Source organism: Martes martes (genome assembly GCF_963455335.1).
Source record: "Martes martes genome assembly, chromosome: 7".
Lineage (NCBI taxonomy): Eukaryota > Metazoa > Chordata > Mammalia > Carnivora > Mustelidae > Martes > Martes martes.
Window position 1 is genome coordinate 72,609,749 of NC_137894.1, and position 12,885 is coordinate 72,622,633.

Below are 12,885 nucleotides of genomic sequence, written 5' to 3' on the forward strand. Positions count from 1 at the left end.
CCACTCTGAATCACACAAGTTAGCTCCCACTTCAGGGAATGAATCCCAGATATTCACTTCAGATAAACTATCTTCCCATCTCCTTTTTCTCTCTTCATCCGTAACTTCTACCTCTAATCTCACTCCCACTACCACCCAAACATTAAGGGAAAAAAAAAATCAAATTAAGATGATCAGGGGCCCAAGACCCAAGAGAGGGGAAACGAAGCATCCCCACGCTGAGAACCACCACCAGAAAATTCAGCATTCCCCACAGGTTGACTGACACTCAGAGGTCAGAACAGCCTTCCCAGAGCAGGCAGGGAGGGATGCACGGGAAGGGGGAGGGGAAAATCGGAACTGTGCCCCCAGCTATCCGGCACCCACAGAAACACGCGATTCAACTGCCTAAATCTAAAGAAAAGACTTATACAAAAAATACCTATTTCCCGTACGGAGAGGGCAAGTTGGGCCAATTAGAAACCAGGCAGGAAGGACAAAGGGGGAAAGCAGAATGACTGAAAACAAACCAAAACGAAAAGACGGAATGAAAGCCATGGGGAAGAGGAGGAGGATGAGGTAGGCTAGAGCGGTGGGGAAAAGGGATACATGGAAATGTGAAGCTCTCACCCTTCTTTGCTTTCTGATAACATGATTTTTTTTCTCCCCCTGGAAGTGCTGTTTATCCCTTTCTGGAATGGAAGAAATAACAAAAACCGAACAAAAAAAATCCTAAAAAATTAAAAAAAAAACCCACAACACCTTCCTTGTCCCAAGAGCCCACCACCTCCTCCCCAGCCACCCGATCCAGAGAGAGAAAATCGAGATGCAGCAACTGGGGATCCAAAAAATGGTAAATGGAAGGGGAGGTGGTGGTGGTGGTGGTGAGGGGAGGCTAAAATAGATCTGGCTTTTAAGAGATAAGCGTTAAGTCCTCACGGCAAACCCCGAGTTCGGCTGGATTGGTCTCTCTGGAGAAGGAGGAGGAAGAGGGCCAGGCTGCTGGTAGTGGCTGGCTCTATTGTATTGGCGGAGCGGCGGCGATCAGCCGGAGACATGCAGGGGAGCCATCTTGCCACTTACCCAGCAGCCCGTGTGTGCGGATGGGGGAGGGCCCTGCTGCAGCAGGGGAGGGGAAAGAGAAGAGGGAGGGCGCTGAGTGAGCAAGGTTCTTATCCTCTGGCAGGCCACAGGGAGCTCACTGCTGGCTCAATAGGCCTGGCCTTTTTCCTTCTTTTCTCAGGTTACAACAGCTACCGAGGCCTAACCCCACAGGGAAAGGGTGCACTCTCCTTGTCTTCCCAGGGGGCGGGTGAGGGGGGCTGGGTGGAGAGGACATACAAAGTTACAGCTGCTTGCTTGGAAGATTCCAGAGAAAAGAAGAAAGGGAAACAGCAGAGCTTGGGAATGAAAAATGACTAAAGAAGGAAGATAACAAAGCCAAAGTTTAAAAAGACACAGAATGGAGGGTCATGAGCAATTTTTCATGTGCCCACCTCCCTCCATCCTAGAAGCCAGTCAGCTGTTCATGCAGGGAGGTGGGATGAGAACTAGCTCTATCCAATCACTGGAGGAGCTAGCTGGCTGCTCACCCCAAGCAATCACCACGTGTTATTACTCCAACCTGTCCTTTCTCCAGGGATGGCGGGAGGAGAGGATAGAAGAGAGTTCCTTTTTGAATTACCAGTAGAGAAGGGGAGAGGTGTCTCTGAAGAGATGACAGACAACTTTGTTTCACAGAGTCTTTAATCAGGTCACCCTGCCCCAGGGTCCACTGGAGCCAGAAAGGAAAAGGATAAACAGGGCAAGGGGACCTTGGGTAGCTGAAGCATGAAGGCCACTTCTTGGAGCAAGGGCTCCAAGGTGGCGGCTCCGAAGTAGACAGGAAGCCGGAGAGAGCTGTTACATGGGCCGTTGGCGGGGTGGGGGGGGGGGGCGGGTAGGGGACTGTCTGCTGGGCCTGAAGTGTTTGGGAACTAAATGGAAATTATTAATCATGGGCATCTTCACCAGACTAAATGTGAAATAAGCTGACTCTAACCACTCAAAAAAATACTCAGTAGATGCTCAAAGACTCCTTTTTTGACTGCAAAGATGCTCCTTTTGCATCCTAGCGGCAGCAGAGGTTTAACAGTAAGGTATTTAATCAAAAGCTTGGTATTTATTATCGCATTTGTAATACCAGAGCTTTCAGCCAGGAATAAATTTTCCTCCCCATTGCTTAGAATCTTGTACATGCTGACTATGCTAAAGTGGTCATGTTTACACATTACTCTAAAAGTTCCCTTTCACTTAGTCGTCCCTGTCTGCTCATTAAGACTGAGAGCTCTGCAGTCAAACTGGCTAGGGCCCAATCATGGCCTGACCCTGTTCCCACACAAGTTCTGTAACACTGGGCGAGTCTCTGTTCCTGTAAAGTGGGGATCACAAAATACCTATCTCATGGAACAGTATGATAAGGCTTTGCCCTTAGAAGTCTGGCTTGGACAACACTCCAAGTCAAGGTAAGGATATGCATTAAAAACATGTACATTTAATAGGCCATTTATCTCATTTGATACCACCTATGGAGCTTTTTCTGAGTTTTCTCAAAGAGTAGACTGCGCTTTCTCTGGTGTGAAGGCACTCAGTAGTTGGTCTGACAGGTTTTCAGCAAGGACCTCATCACTCTGCATAATAACCGCTGGATGACCTGCCCTACACCTCCACCTTGTAGGACTCCTCAGGGTCAGGGACCACATTTCTTAACCCTAGCCCAGGGCCTAACCCAAAGAAATGCTCAGTAAATATTTCTGAACTAGGCTGTCATTGTGTGTACCAAGTGGACACTTTAATGACTGCCTGCTAAACTAAGTTTTCTTCTTCTTAAAGTAAGCTCTACACCCAATGTGGGGTTTGCACTCATGACCCCAACATCAAGAGTCGCATGCTCTCAACTGAGCCACAAAGCACCCCAAAGTTTTCTTCTTAAACATCACTTTAGATGGAATTCCCACAGAGAATATTAACTCACAAAGAATGTTACCTTCCAACATCCTCAAATAAATGTTCCCTATCCATCAACTGTCTTAAAATAGTTTCAGCTGCCAATATGCCTCTCCAGAAGTAGCTTCCTTGGAGGAAAAATTTTTCTTTCACTGGAAATTCTTTCTCGTTTTTTCAAGAACAAGAATTTTATGACATTATCCTTGGCCTTCTTTAGACTCAGTGAGTTTGTGCCATCTATTTCCGCAGAAACAATTCTGTGGGATCCAGGATTCCAAAGACTTTATTTTCATAAGAAAAAGGGGAATCCTTGAAACTGCCCCCAAAAGAGACTCAAACCTACTTGCTTGCAGGACCAGTCCCAAAGCCTTGTCAGCTACTTGTCAGAGGTCCATGCAGCTTTTCTTTGTAGCCCTTTTTAAACAAAAGACATCTAGACATTTCCATTCCCACATTAAGTTCTTGCACAAATATTTCTGGTATCTTTGAAAAATCTGTGAAACTGCATGGGGGCTTAGGGACAGGAGATCTCTATCCATAATTGAACAGCACAAAAAGCATCTGCAGCCCAGAAAAAAAGGACAGAACTACTTGGAGATTAACAACATCACATTATAGTTCATATCTAAGATTCAGAAAAACTAACAGAAAAGGAAATTTCTACAGGCATATATGTTTGAATTTTAGTTACTGCAGAAAATTCATGAGGAGCTGAGGACCTGATATGAAATAGTGGGATGAGTGAGTCTTAAATATAGAATACCACAGGGGCATACTAGTTTCAAGATAACCAAGGATGATATGATTTGGGGGGTATGTCCTTAGATTCCAATTTCTCAGTAAGCAAATACCATTGATGATCACCAATAAATTCTACTTTTAAAAATTATGCATTACTGGCATACTGGTACTGTAGGTTCCCTGGAGAATGACCATTACATTGTCATATTGGTTTAAAGAACTATTTTCTCCCTTGTACTCAGGCAAAAGGACAAATAAACATAAGCCCAAAGCCCAAAGCCGCTATTGCCTGCAAGGATTGTGTACTCAGGAAGGTTTTATTAAGAAAAATTCAGGTTTGAATCAACTACTGCTGGATAATACAGTTGCTCACACGTTAAGTTCTTTTTTCTCCCCTATTTTTTTTATATGTAAAAACAGTAGCATCATATTCTGCTGTATGAAGACACTTTTGTTATATCCATATATATAATGTATATATATGGATATATATGTATATCCATAGCAGGCAGAAGACTGGATTTTGGAACATGGCTCAATTGAAATAGGACTGAGGGCCACAAATTCCTGTTCCAAGCAATGACAAGATACCTTACCTCATAAATTAACAATTCCTTAGGGCACAATCAGAATCAGAATGGATTTAACAAAGCACAGAAAAAGTTAGGCAATCTCTTCCAGGTGCTGACAGGTCCTTGAAGTCTTTTTTTTTTTTTTTTTGAACATTTTACTGAATCAACAGGCCCTAGCTCTGTCTCTTGTTGAGACAGATAGGAAAACCAAGGTGAAGCCACAAACAGTCTTTTCCATTTAGCACTGTTGATCCCACTTTTAAAATTGGCCAGAGGCTCCAGAGGTCACCAGACTGAAAACTAGGACTCTAGAGGAGTGAAAGACTAGGACGGCTGGTGTGAATCAGATGCAGTATGGCTTCCAGAAATGGAGGTAAACCTCTCCAAGAGTCATTTACCAAATCCAGTGCCAGAACAGCCTACGAGTTTAGGCCCTTGGGCATGTCTTTTTATTAGGCTGCTGAACAGACCATCTGGGAGACAGGCAGAGGGAAAGTAGGTAAAGGGGATATGTGTGAGCTACTCCCGAGCTCAGATTGCATTTCTCACCTATAGGCTGCTTCACTGAAGCTTGCCTAGGCAAAAATGGACAGTCTCAGTATTTGCCCAGGGTGCCACTTGCCTATCACCTTGTTGGAATCAATGTGACTAGATTACCTGTCATAAAGTGGAAAATCAAAGGCACCTTTACGTGGGGAGAAAAACTCTGTACAGGACTCCGAGTTTCATGTGCCTTGGACTTGCATGCTAAAGTCCAGAAATAAAGATGCTTCAAAACAGCATCAAGTACTATTTTGTTGCCAGGATCTCACACACCCACTAAATTTCAGGGCAAGCAAAAACCTTCTTAGAAAATTACTTGCTTCTCAAGGTGTAAAGGAGGCAGTTCCTCAGGCCCAATTACTAGTAGGTTGTCAATACCTACTTTGAAACTGCCATTATACAAAGGACATGCTGCAGCCTCTTGGGATGGGGTAAGGGAGGGCAGGTATTATCTCTGATTGATCGATATGGAAGGGAAGGTGTCACCCCATTTCCTCATCGATGGTGTAGCTGGGGAATCCTGAACACCTTCCAGAATCCGCAGGGTTTTCACTTTATGCTCCTAGAAGAAAAACCCTCTCCAAAGGATAATGTACCCTCCCCAAAAGGGAAAAACAAAACTTTTCAAAGGAAGTAGAATGAACTTTTGACTTTCAAACCAAAAAAGTAATGGCCACAAGATGGCAGCAGAGGCAAGACTATTAGAATAGACAGTAGCGAAGCTATATCCCAAGGCAAAAGCTATACAGATAGTAAGGAGTACAAAACTAGTATTAATATCATCAGGAAATGAGATAATAAATCATGTTACCTGCCCACCACCCTTCAAAATCAGTCTGAAACGCTCAGAATAGTGTAAATTATTAGACTTTTACACAAAGGGAAAAAGCATACTCGTAGTATTAGTGTTAAAAAGACATAAAACCAACACAGAAAAACTTTAGGCCAACTGTCTAAACTGGATGTTCACTAAAGAAGCACAGGATTCTTGATGTCTAAAAGCTAAGCAATCTTATTTCCACAATGTTTTGCTTTCCACTTCCCTTGGGACTCTAAAGCCAGGAATTTGGGTTCAATGGCTTCTTAACGTATAGTACCTAGCTCAGAATAATGAATGATATATCTATTCTTACTTGTATTTTTCTAGAACTAAATATAAGGAATAAAAACTCACATTAATTATGTAAATGGTAAAAATCAATCCAAGGGTCCCAGAAACAAACTTCTGGTTGATAGATGCTTCATATTTTGCTGTACTGTATCCAGTGAGAACTAAGATAGACTATGCTTAATAAAAAGACGGCTAACTACTAAGGAAAACAACAGAATCTCAAAACACCTCTCTGTGTGCCTTTCTTGGTAGACTCTTGACATCCTTTATTAAAGTGTGTTCCCAGGCTCAGATGTAGCTGGTAAATAGGAGCTAAATATTGAGTTAAAATGCCCTGAGTCAACTCCCTTACACCGCCCTGAGTTTGGAAACCAAAGCCTCCGCTATCTGCTCCTTAAAGGAACTTTTTTGGTCAGATGATCCCAGATACGCTCTCTAACCACCACTTTTCAGAGTACCTTAAGAAAGTCGGTGGTGGCTCTCAACGTTACTGAAGCCTAGCCTTTGTCCAGATAAAGCTCTGCCTTTACGTTTTAAAAGGAAACTAGGACTGCTTAGTCAAAGAACCCCAGGAAGCAAAGAACTACTCCACACTGCCAGTTCTCTGTTATACCCCAGCTGAGAGAGATTACTTACACAGTGTGATGAATCCTTTCTGATTCTGGTAGGTGAGCGGTCTGGGTCTCTGAGGTTTGGGGTTGTGTGGCAGCTGGTGGCTCTGCCTCTTCAGCTTCACACTTCTTTGGGCTCCCCTGTCAGAACAAACATAGCAAAACACCCATAGCAACATACTTAAATCTGCTTGGTTCCTTTTTTTTAAGCTGGAGCTGGTAAAAGGCAAAGCAGGACTTCCACAGTGGCAGCTCCACACTTAGCCCTATAGATCTTTGTTATTTTTGTTTAGAAGTGGAATGGAATGCTGCTTAAGGAATTTCTATGCCAGCAATCATTTTATTAGACTTCTTTTTTGAGAGAACTAAGAAAAGCCTTCCTCTGGGGCAGAAAAAAAGATGACACTCTGTGGAAATGACCCTGGGAGCCCTGGAGAGGAGGACCCTGCTGCCTAGCCTCATATAGAGCTTTCATGAACTAGGGAGTTGGAACGGAGGTCAGTGGAATCATACAGGTATCCCCAACCATCTGTATTTCTACTGAACCTTATATCCAGACTGACCTTCCAGTTTTATAGCTAAGACAAAAGGGAAAATCATGCCTAATCCTCCATCTCCTTCTAGGGAGGGGGCATAATAGCCTACCCGCTCAGGCTGTAACCTCTGGGTCACATGCTTTTCAGCTGGCTCAGGTTGGCTCAAACGCCTCGCTTGGATAGAGGATGAGGTGGAAGTCCTCTCCTTTGGCTCAAGGACCTGCAGTTGTGGCACTGGTGGAGTTGCAACCTCCTGACCAGAAGAGGGATCTTTGGTTTCAGTGTAGCTGGTGCTGCTGTCCCTGGAGACTCCAGGGCTCAGAGACTAAAGAAATGAAGCACATAAGGCAAATTATTTTATATGGTATATATTCAGTACATCACTGAGTTTTCCAACTTCCGCTGACTCAATTTAATACTTTGGACCCTTCCCTCCCTATGTTTATTCCTCTTTGAGTTAGTGATCTCCTTGACTTCCTAGAGTATTCAGCAAATTACTTAAGTCCCAACTATGTGCTAGAATACTAGAATACACATGTAAAAAGGCCTGTACATATCTTCAAGTTTATAGTCTAGTGAAGACAGGTAAAGGATTCAGCTTTGGAATCGAAGGGACTAAAAAAAATTAAAAGGACTCTATTTAGCGATTGATGAATTAAAAATTAGATTCTGAAAAGATGGGAAAGTAATCACTGACCTGGGGAGTAAAGGAAGCTTTTCCCATTCCTGCCAGAAATCATAATAGGTTCTCCTGGGGTTGAAAAACACTGGAATACAAACAAAACACCAACGCACCCAGGATTCTCCCACACTTACTTTTCTGCTGTTGCTTGAAGCTGAACGAGAACGGGAACGGGAACGTGAACGTGACCTGGACTCTGATGTTGATCGGGAGCCCATCTCGGATCTGCCACGAGGATTGGTGTGAGTACGTGCCCGAGATACATCTCTCTGCTTGGATCTTGGAGATGAGTGAGACTGAGAGCCTGAGCTGTCAGGAGAGCGAGATCTTGATCTAGAACTGGAGGATGAAGAGGAGGACCGGCTTGAGGAGGAGTCAGCTGACTGTTTCAATCTGTGGCTTGGGAGAAGGGTATGAGAAGCCCTTCTACCTTCCTTCTGTTCCAAAGACAGCTGTTTCAGAGATTCCTTGGTGATCCCTTTGGCCGGTGCTAATTCCTCGATTTTAAGAGGGAGTGGTTGAGCAGATTTTTCTGACTCAGTTTCAAGACCCTTCTGGGTTGAGCATTCAGCTAGTGTGCTTTTCTGAACTAGAGGCAGGACACTCTCCTCTGGCACTTGCTCTGCTAGAGATTCTGCTTTGGTGTCTGCAGGACTTGACAAAGGAGACAGGCCGCCCACCAGCTGGACAGTATGCTGAGATATTAACAGCTCCCTGGCCTCAGCATCTGTATTAGGAGGAGAGAGCTGAGTGAGGACAGGGGGAGCTGGGCCTTCCATGGGCTCTATTTCTTCTTCACTCTGGAGCTGTGTAGTAGGTGGTGGAGAAGATGCTTCCTTGGTAAGTAAAGGTGGGGGAGTTTCCTCCTCACTGGCATTTTGCTCTGGTTGTAGCACAAGAGGGGCCTTTTCTAGATCTTCAGTCAGTCGAGGAGGGGAAGGAGACTTTGATTTTTCCTCCAAGCCTTTTGAAGATTTTATTTCCTTTTCTTCTTCCTCAAGAGGAAAAACTGTTTTCATTTCTTTCTCCTGCTGATGTCTGGCCATATGACTTCTTCTGGCTTCTTCCTGGGACCTTGTGACTCTTCCTCCTCTCTCTAACCCCTCCTGTTCCTGGGATCTTACAGTTTGGGGTCTCTCATCTATCACCTCCTCTGGTTTTACTCTGGGCAACTCTTCCCTCTCTTCTGCTTCCTCAAACTGTTTCAGGACTGGTGCATCCCTAGATTTTTGTCCTTCATCCTCCTCTTCCTCTTCCTCCTCTTCTTCCTCTTCCTCCTCCTCCTCTTCTTCCTCCTCTGTTTTCAAATTTCTATCTGCTCTGACCCTCAGATTTCTGGAAGGTGTTTCTTGATCTTCTTCCTCCTCAGCCACCTGGCTACACTCAGAGAGTTTAGCTGCTCTTGCCTAAAAGAAAAGATATACAATGGATCCAAGTATCTTTGCTCACTATTAGAGGGGAAACGGTCTTTCAGGAGATACACATAGGAAGGAAAAACTCAATGATACAGGCTTGCATCTACACAAACAAGTGTGCCAGTAAACAAGCATGACCTATCAAATTCTTATGGGGATCAAAACAGAGTGCAAATGAAGCACAATAATGAAACTGCTACTAGTTCATTTTTTAGTTTCAAGCTTTAAAAATAAATATAAACTGAACATCTAGAAAGTGGCAAGGGGGTGAGGGAACCAACCTATCATTGCTTAATGTAATTATTTTTATCATTTTAGTATATTTAATTTTTTCCCCATCATTTCTTTTCCATACCATAATCATACCACAGATACACTTTTGTGTTCTGCCCACTTAACACTGTATCATACGGCTTTAAAGTTCTAATTGAATAACTGTATCTTTTCTAATAATGTACTTTAGTAACACAGACCAGCCTGTTACCTTTCATAATTTAGTTTTGATTTTTATGTATTTGCTAAGAAATCTGAGTAGACCTAATCAAAAGAAAAAAAAAATAGTTCTTTTGTGTGGGCTGCCCACATGCCACCCAGACTGAGAAGACCCGGACACTGTGGGGGCCACTGGGGCCACAGCCACATCAGCAAGCACTGGAAGTCGGAGGAGGCCAGGGTAATGCTGGGGACACACATCATCGCGTGATCAACTTCAACAAATATCACCCAAGTTACTCTGGAAACGTTGGTATGAGGCGTGAGCACTTTAAAAAAGGAACCAGAGCTTCTGCCCATCTGTCAACCTTGATAAACGGCGGACCTCCATCAGTTAGAAGACACGGGTAAATGCTGCCAGAAACAAGCCCAGACCTGCTCCTATCCCTGATGTGGTGCACTCAGGCTACTAGGAAGTTTTGGGAAAGGGAAAGCTCCCCAAACAGCCTGTCATCGTGAAGGCCAGATTTCTGAGTAGAAGAGCTGAGGAGAAGATGAAGGGGGTTGGAAGGTGCTGTGTCCTGGTAGCTTGAAGCCATTTGGAGATAGGTTCATTAAATGCTAACAAATACTTTTGGAAAAAAACAAAAACAAAAACAAAGAAAAACGAACAAACAAAAAGCACCGCCCCAAAGAAAAAACCCAAAATGAGATAAAGAGAAGAAAGAGGAGTACTACAGAAATCTAAAGAGACTCAAACTTTGAAAAAGTCCAAGGAAGAGGAGGAGGAGATATCCAAAGCAGTACTTAAGAAGTGACAGATGCTTTAAGAGGTATTTGAGTTACCTGTCTGACCCTGGATGATCGTCTTTCTCCTTTTCTTGGTTTATCATCATCAGATTCACCTTTCTCTTCAGAAATAGAGGAGCTTTTTCCTATCAAATGAAAGAAAATCAAGTCAGATTCATGGCATAAACATTCATTCAAGGATGCTTTCAAAATTCAATCACAGCATATGAGCTCGACAATACATATCTGTATTAATTAAACTACGTGAAGGACTATATGAAGTTCTAAGGCAGGGGCTAGAGCCTAGGTGGCTCAGTTGGTTAAGTGTCTGACTCTTGGCTTTGGCTCGGGTCATGATCGCAGGGTCCTGGGACCAAACCCTGTGTTGGGCTCCACACTCAGTGGGGAGTCTGCTCCAGGATTTTCTCTCTCTCACTCTGCCCCTCTCCCTCCTCTCATATGTGCACTCACTCGCTCGCTCTCAAAAATAAAGAAATCAATCTTAAAAAATAATTAAGTTCTAAGGGTCTTGTTAATAATTCCTGCTGTGCACATCTGGAATATTTCACATATTACAAACAACTGGAAAATAATCATTGGTGGCTCCATAACTACCAGGGGCTTCAAACTGTCTTGCAGGGATGTACAAAGTGCACTTATTTCTATAAAATATTTTGTCACCATTTTTCTGGATTGCCTATTGCAACCACTAGTTTTGAACAAAATATGATGATTAACAGTTTGCGAAACAACAATCCTATGAAATAAAGTACTTATAAAATGAATTGTTTTTAGGTCCTAAAGTTCCTAGAAATTACTTCAAGCCACTGGACAGGGCTTCAGAAATGGGCCCTCTCAATTATGTCTTTATATGAAAAGCTCAAAGTGAGATTTCTTTTTGAAAGGAAAAATAAGTTTAAGAAAGCTTGAAAACCATCAATCTAGGTCATTTCAAATAATAACTCCATATAAAACTGGAAAAAAAATTTCATTCATATTCCATGAACGAAGGTAACTGTGCATAAATCACTTAAACAATTTAATCTTGGGGCTTAGTTGGTTAAATGTCCAACTCTTGATTTTGGTTCAGGTCATGATCACAGGGTCATAAGACAGCCCTGCATTGGGCTCCGCACTGAGCATTGAGCACTGAGCATTGAGCATGGAGCCTGCTTGAGATTCTCTCTCTCCTCCCTCTACCCCTCCTCACTCTCCTGCAAGTGCTCTCACTCTTAAAACGAAACACAACAAAACAAAATACAGAAAAAGGACCAACAACCAGGCTGTGTCTAAATGTCTTGACCAAAAAAGGGCAGAAATGAACTGAAAGATTTCTAATCTTCCTACCAGTATTAAAATATTACACAAAATATGGGGCGCCTGCGTGGCTCAGTGGGTTAAGCCTCTGCCTTCGGCTCAGGTCATGATCTCAGGGTCCTGGGATAGAGCCCCACATGGGGCTCTCTGCTCGGAGGGGAGCCCGCTTCCCCCCCTCTCTCTGCCTGCCTCTCTGCCTACTTGTGATCTCTCTGTCAAATAAATAAATAAATAAAATCTTAAAAAAAATTACACAAAATAGCAATGCAGATATTGATGAGAGCCAGTTTAGAAAACAGCTTTAAGATGAGTATATTCCAGATACGTAACTCAGTTGGGCTCAATTTTAATATAGTACAAAAGGCTTAAATAAACCATGAAATCATGTCCTACACTAAACTGGTACAACTGAAACAGATAGTGTTTTATTATTATTATTATTATTATATTATTATTATTAGATGGCTTATATTATACATACATATATATTATATATATTATAATTAAATGGCTCCAACCCAAGGTCTTATTTCTATATCCCAACAATCTAAAATGAACTAGTCTTTGCTCCTGTAATTAAAAGAAGAAACAGAAAATGAACTAAAAGACTGCACATATTCTGTAAAACTTTACTCCATGATCACTTTACTCACAGGATTTCTGAATATATACCATTTCATATCTGGGTTAGTGAAAAAAGACTTGCATTATGGGTGTCTGTACAGGATCTATGGTTAGGATATTCAGTAACAAGCCAGATTCTCTAGCAAACACTGAGGGATAATCTGTAAGAAATTAATAATGTGGTGATTGTAATAATCAATAATTAAATTAAATAACCTGGATTATTTAATTAATAAATTAACCAATAATTAAATAACCTGGAATAGGTTAAATTACAATATAAGTAAAACCGAAAAGAAAACTGCTTTCCATTAATTTTAGATAAAACTCCTCTACAAGTTTAAAATAACAATTTTTATAGTTTAACAAAAAAGAAAAAAATAAGGTAGAGGCTAGGGGGTAGGATGAACAGGCAGAGCAGAGAGGATTCTTACAACAGTGAAAACACTCTATGATACTGGAATGATGGATACATATTATACATCTGTCCAAACCCACAAAAGGTACATCTCAAAAGTGAACCCTAAGGTAAAATATTGATCTCAGGT

General features: G+C 42.3%; 1 protein-coding gene across 7 annotated transcripts in view; it reads right to left on the reverse strand.

Moving 5' to 3' along the window:
- ACIN1 (apoptotic chromatin condensation inducer 1) overlaps positions 1 to 12,885 on the reverse strand; it is a 33,420-nt gene that overhangs the window by 10,387 nt on the left and 10,148 nt on the right. For 5 of the 7 annotated variants that reach the window (XM_080808222.1, XM_080808221.1, XM_080808220.1 and 2 more), the window contains 4 exons: positions 10,454 to 10,542; positions 7,895 to 9,166; positions 7,188 to 7,403; positions 6,568 to 6,683 (listed from right to left, as the gene is read on the reverse strand). In XM_080808222.1, coding sequence (XP_080664348.1) covers positions 6,568 to 6,683; positions 7,188 to 7,403; positions 7,895 to 9,166; positions 10,454 to 10,542 — 1,693 coding nt within the window. Of the gene's footprint in view, positions 1 to 609; positions 672 to 918; positions 1,104 to 6,567; positions 6,684 to 7,187; positions 7,404 to 7,894; positions 9,167 to 10,453; positions 10,543 to 12,885 lie in introns of those variants that run through there. The other 2 variants (XM_080808223.1, XM_080808224.1) reach the window with 2 other exon arrangements.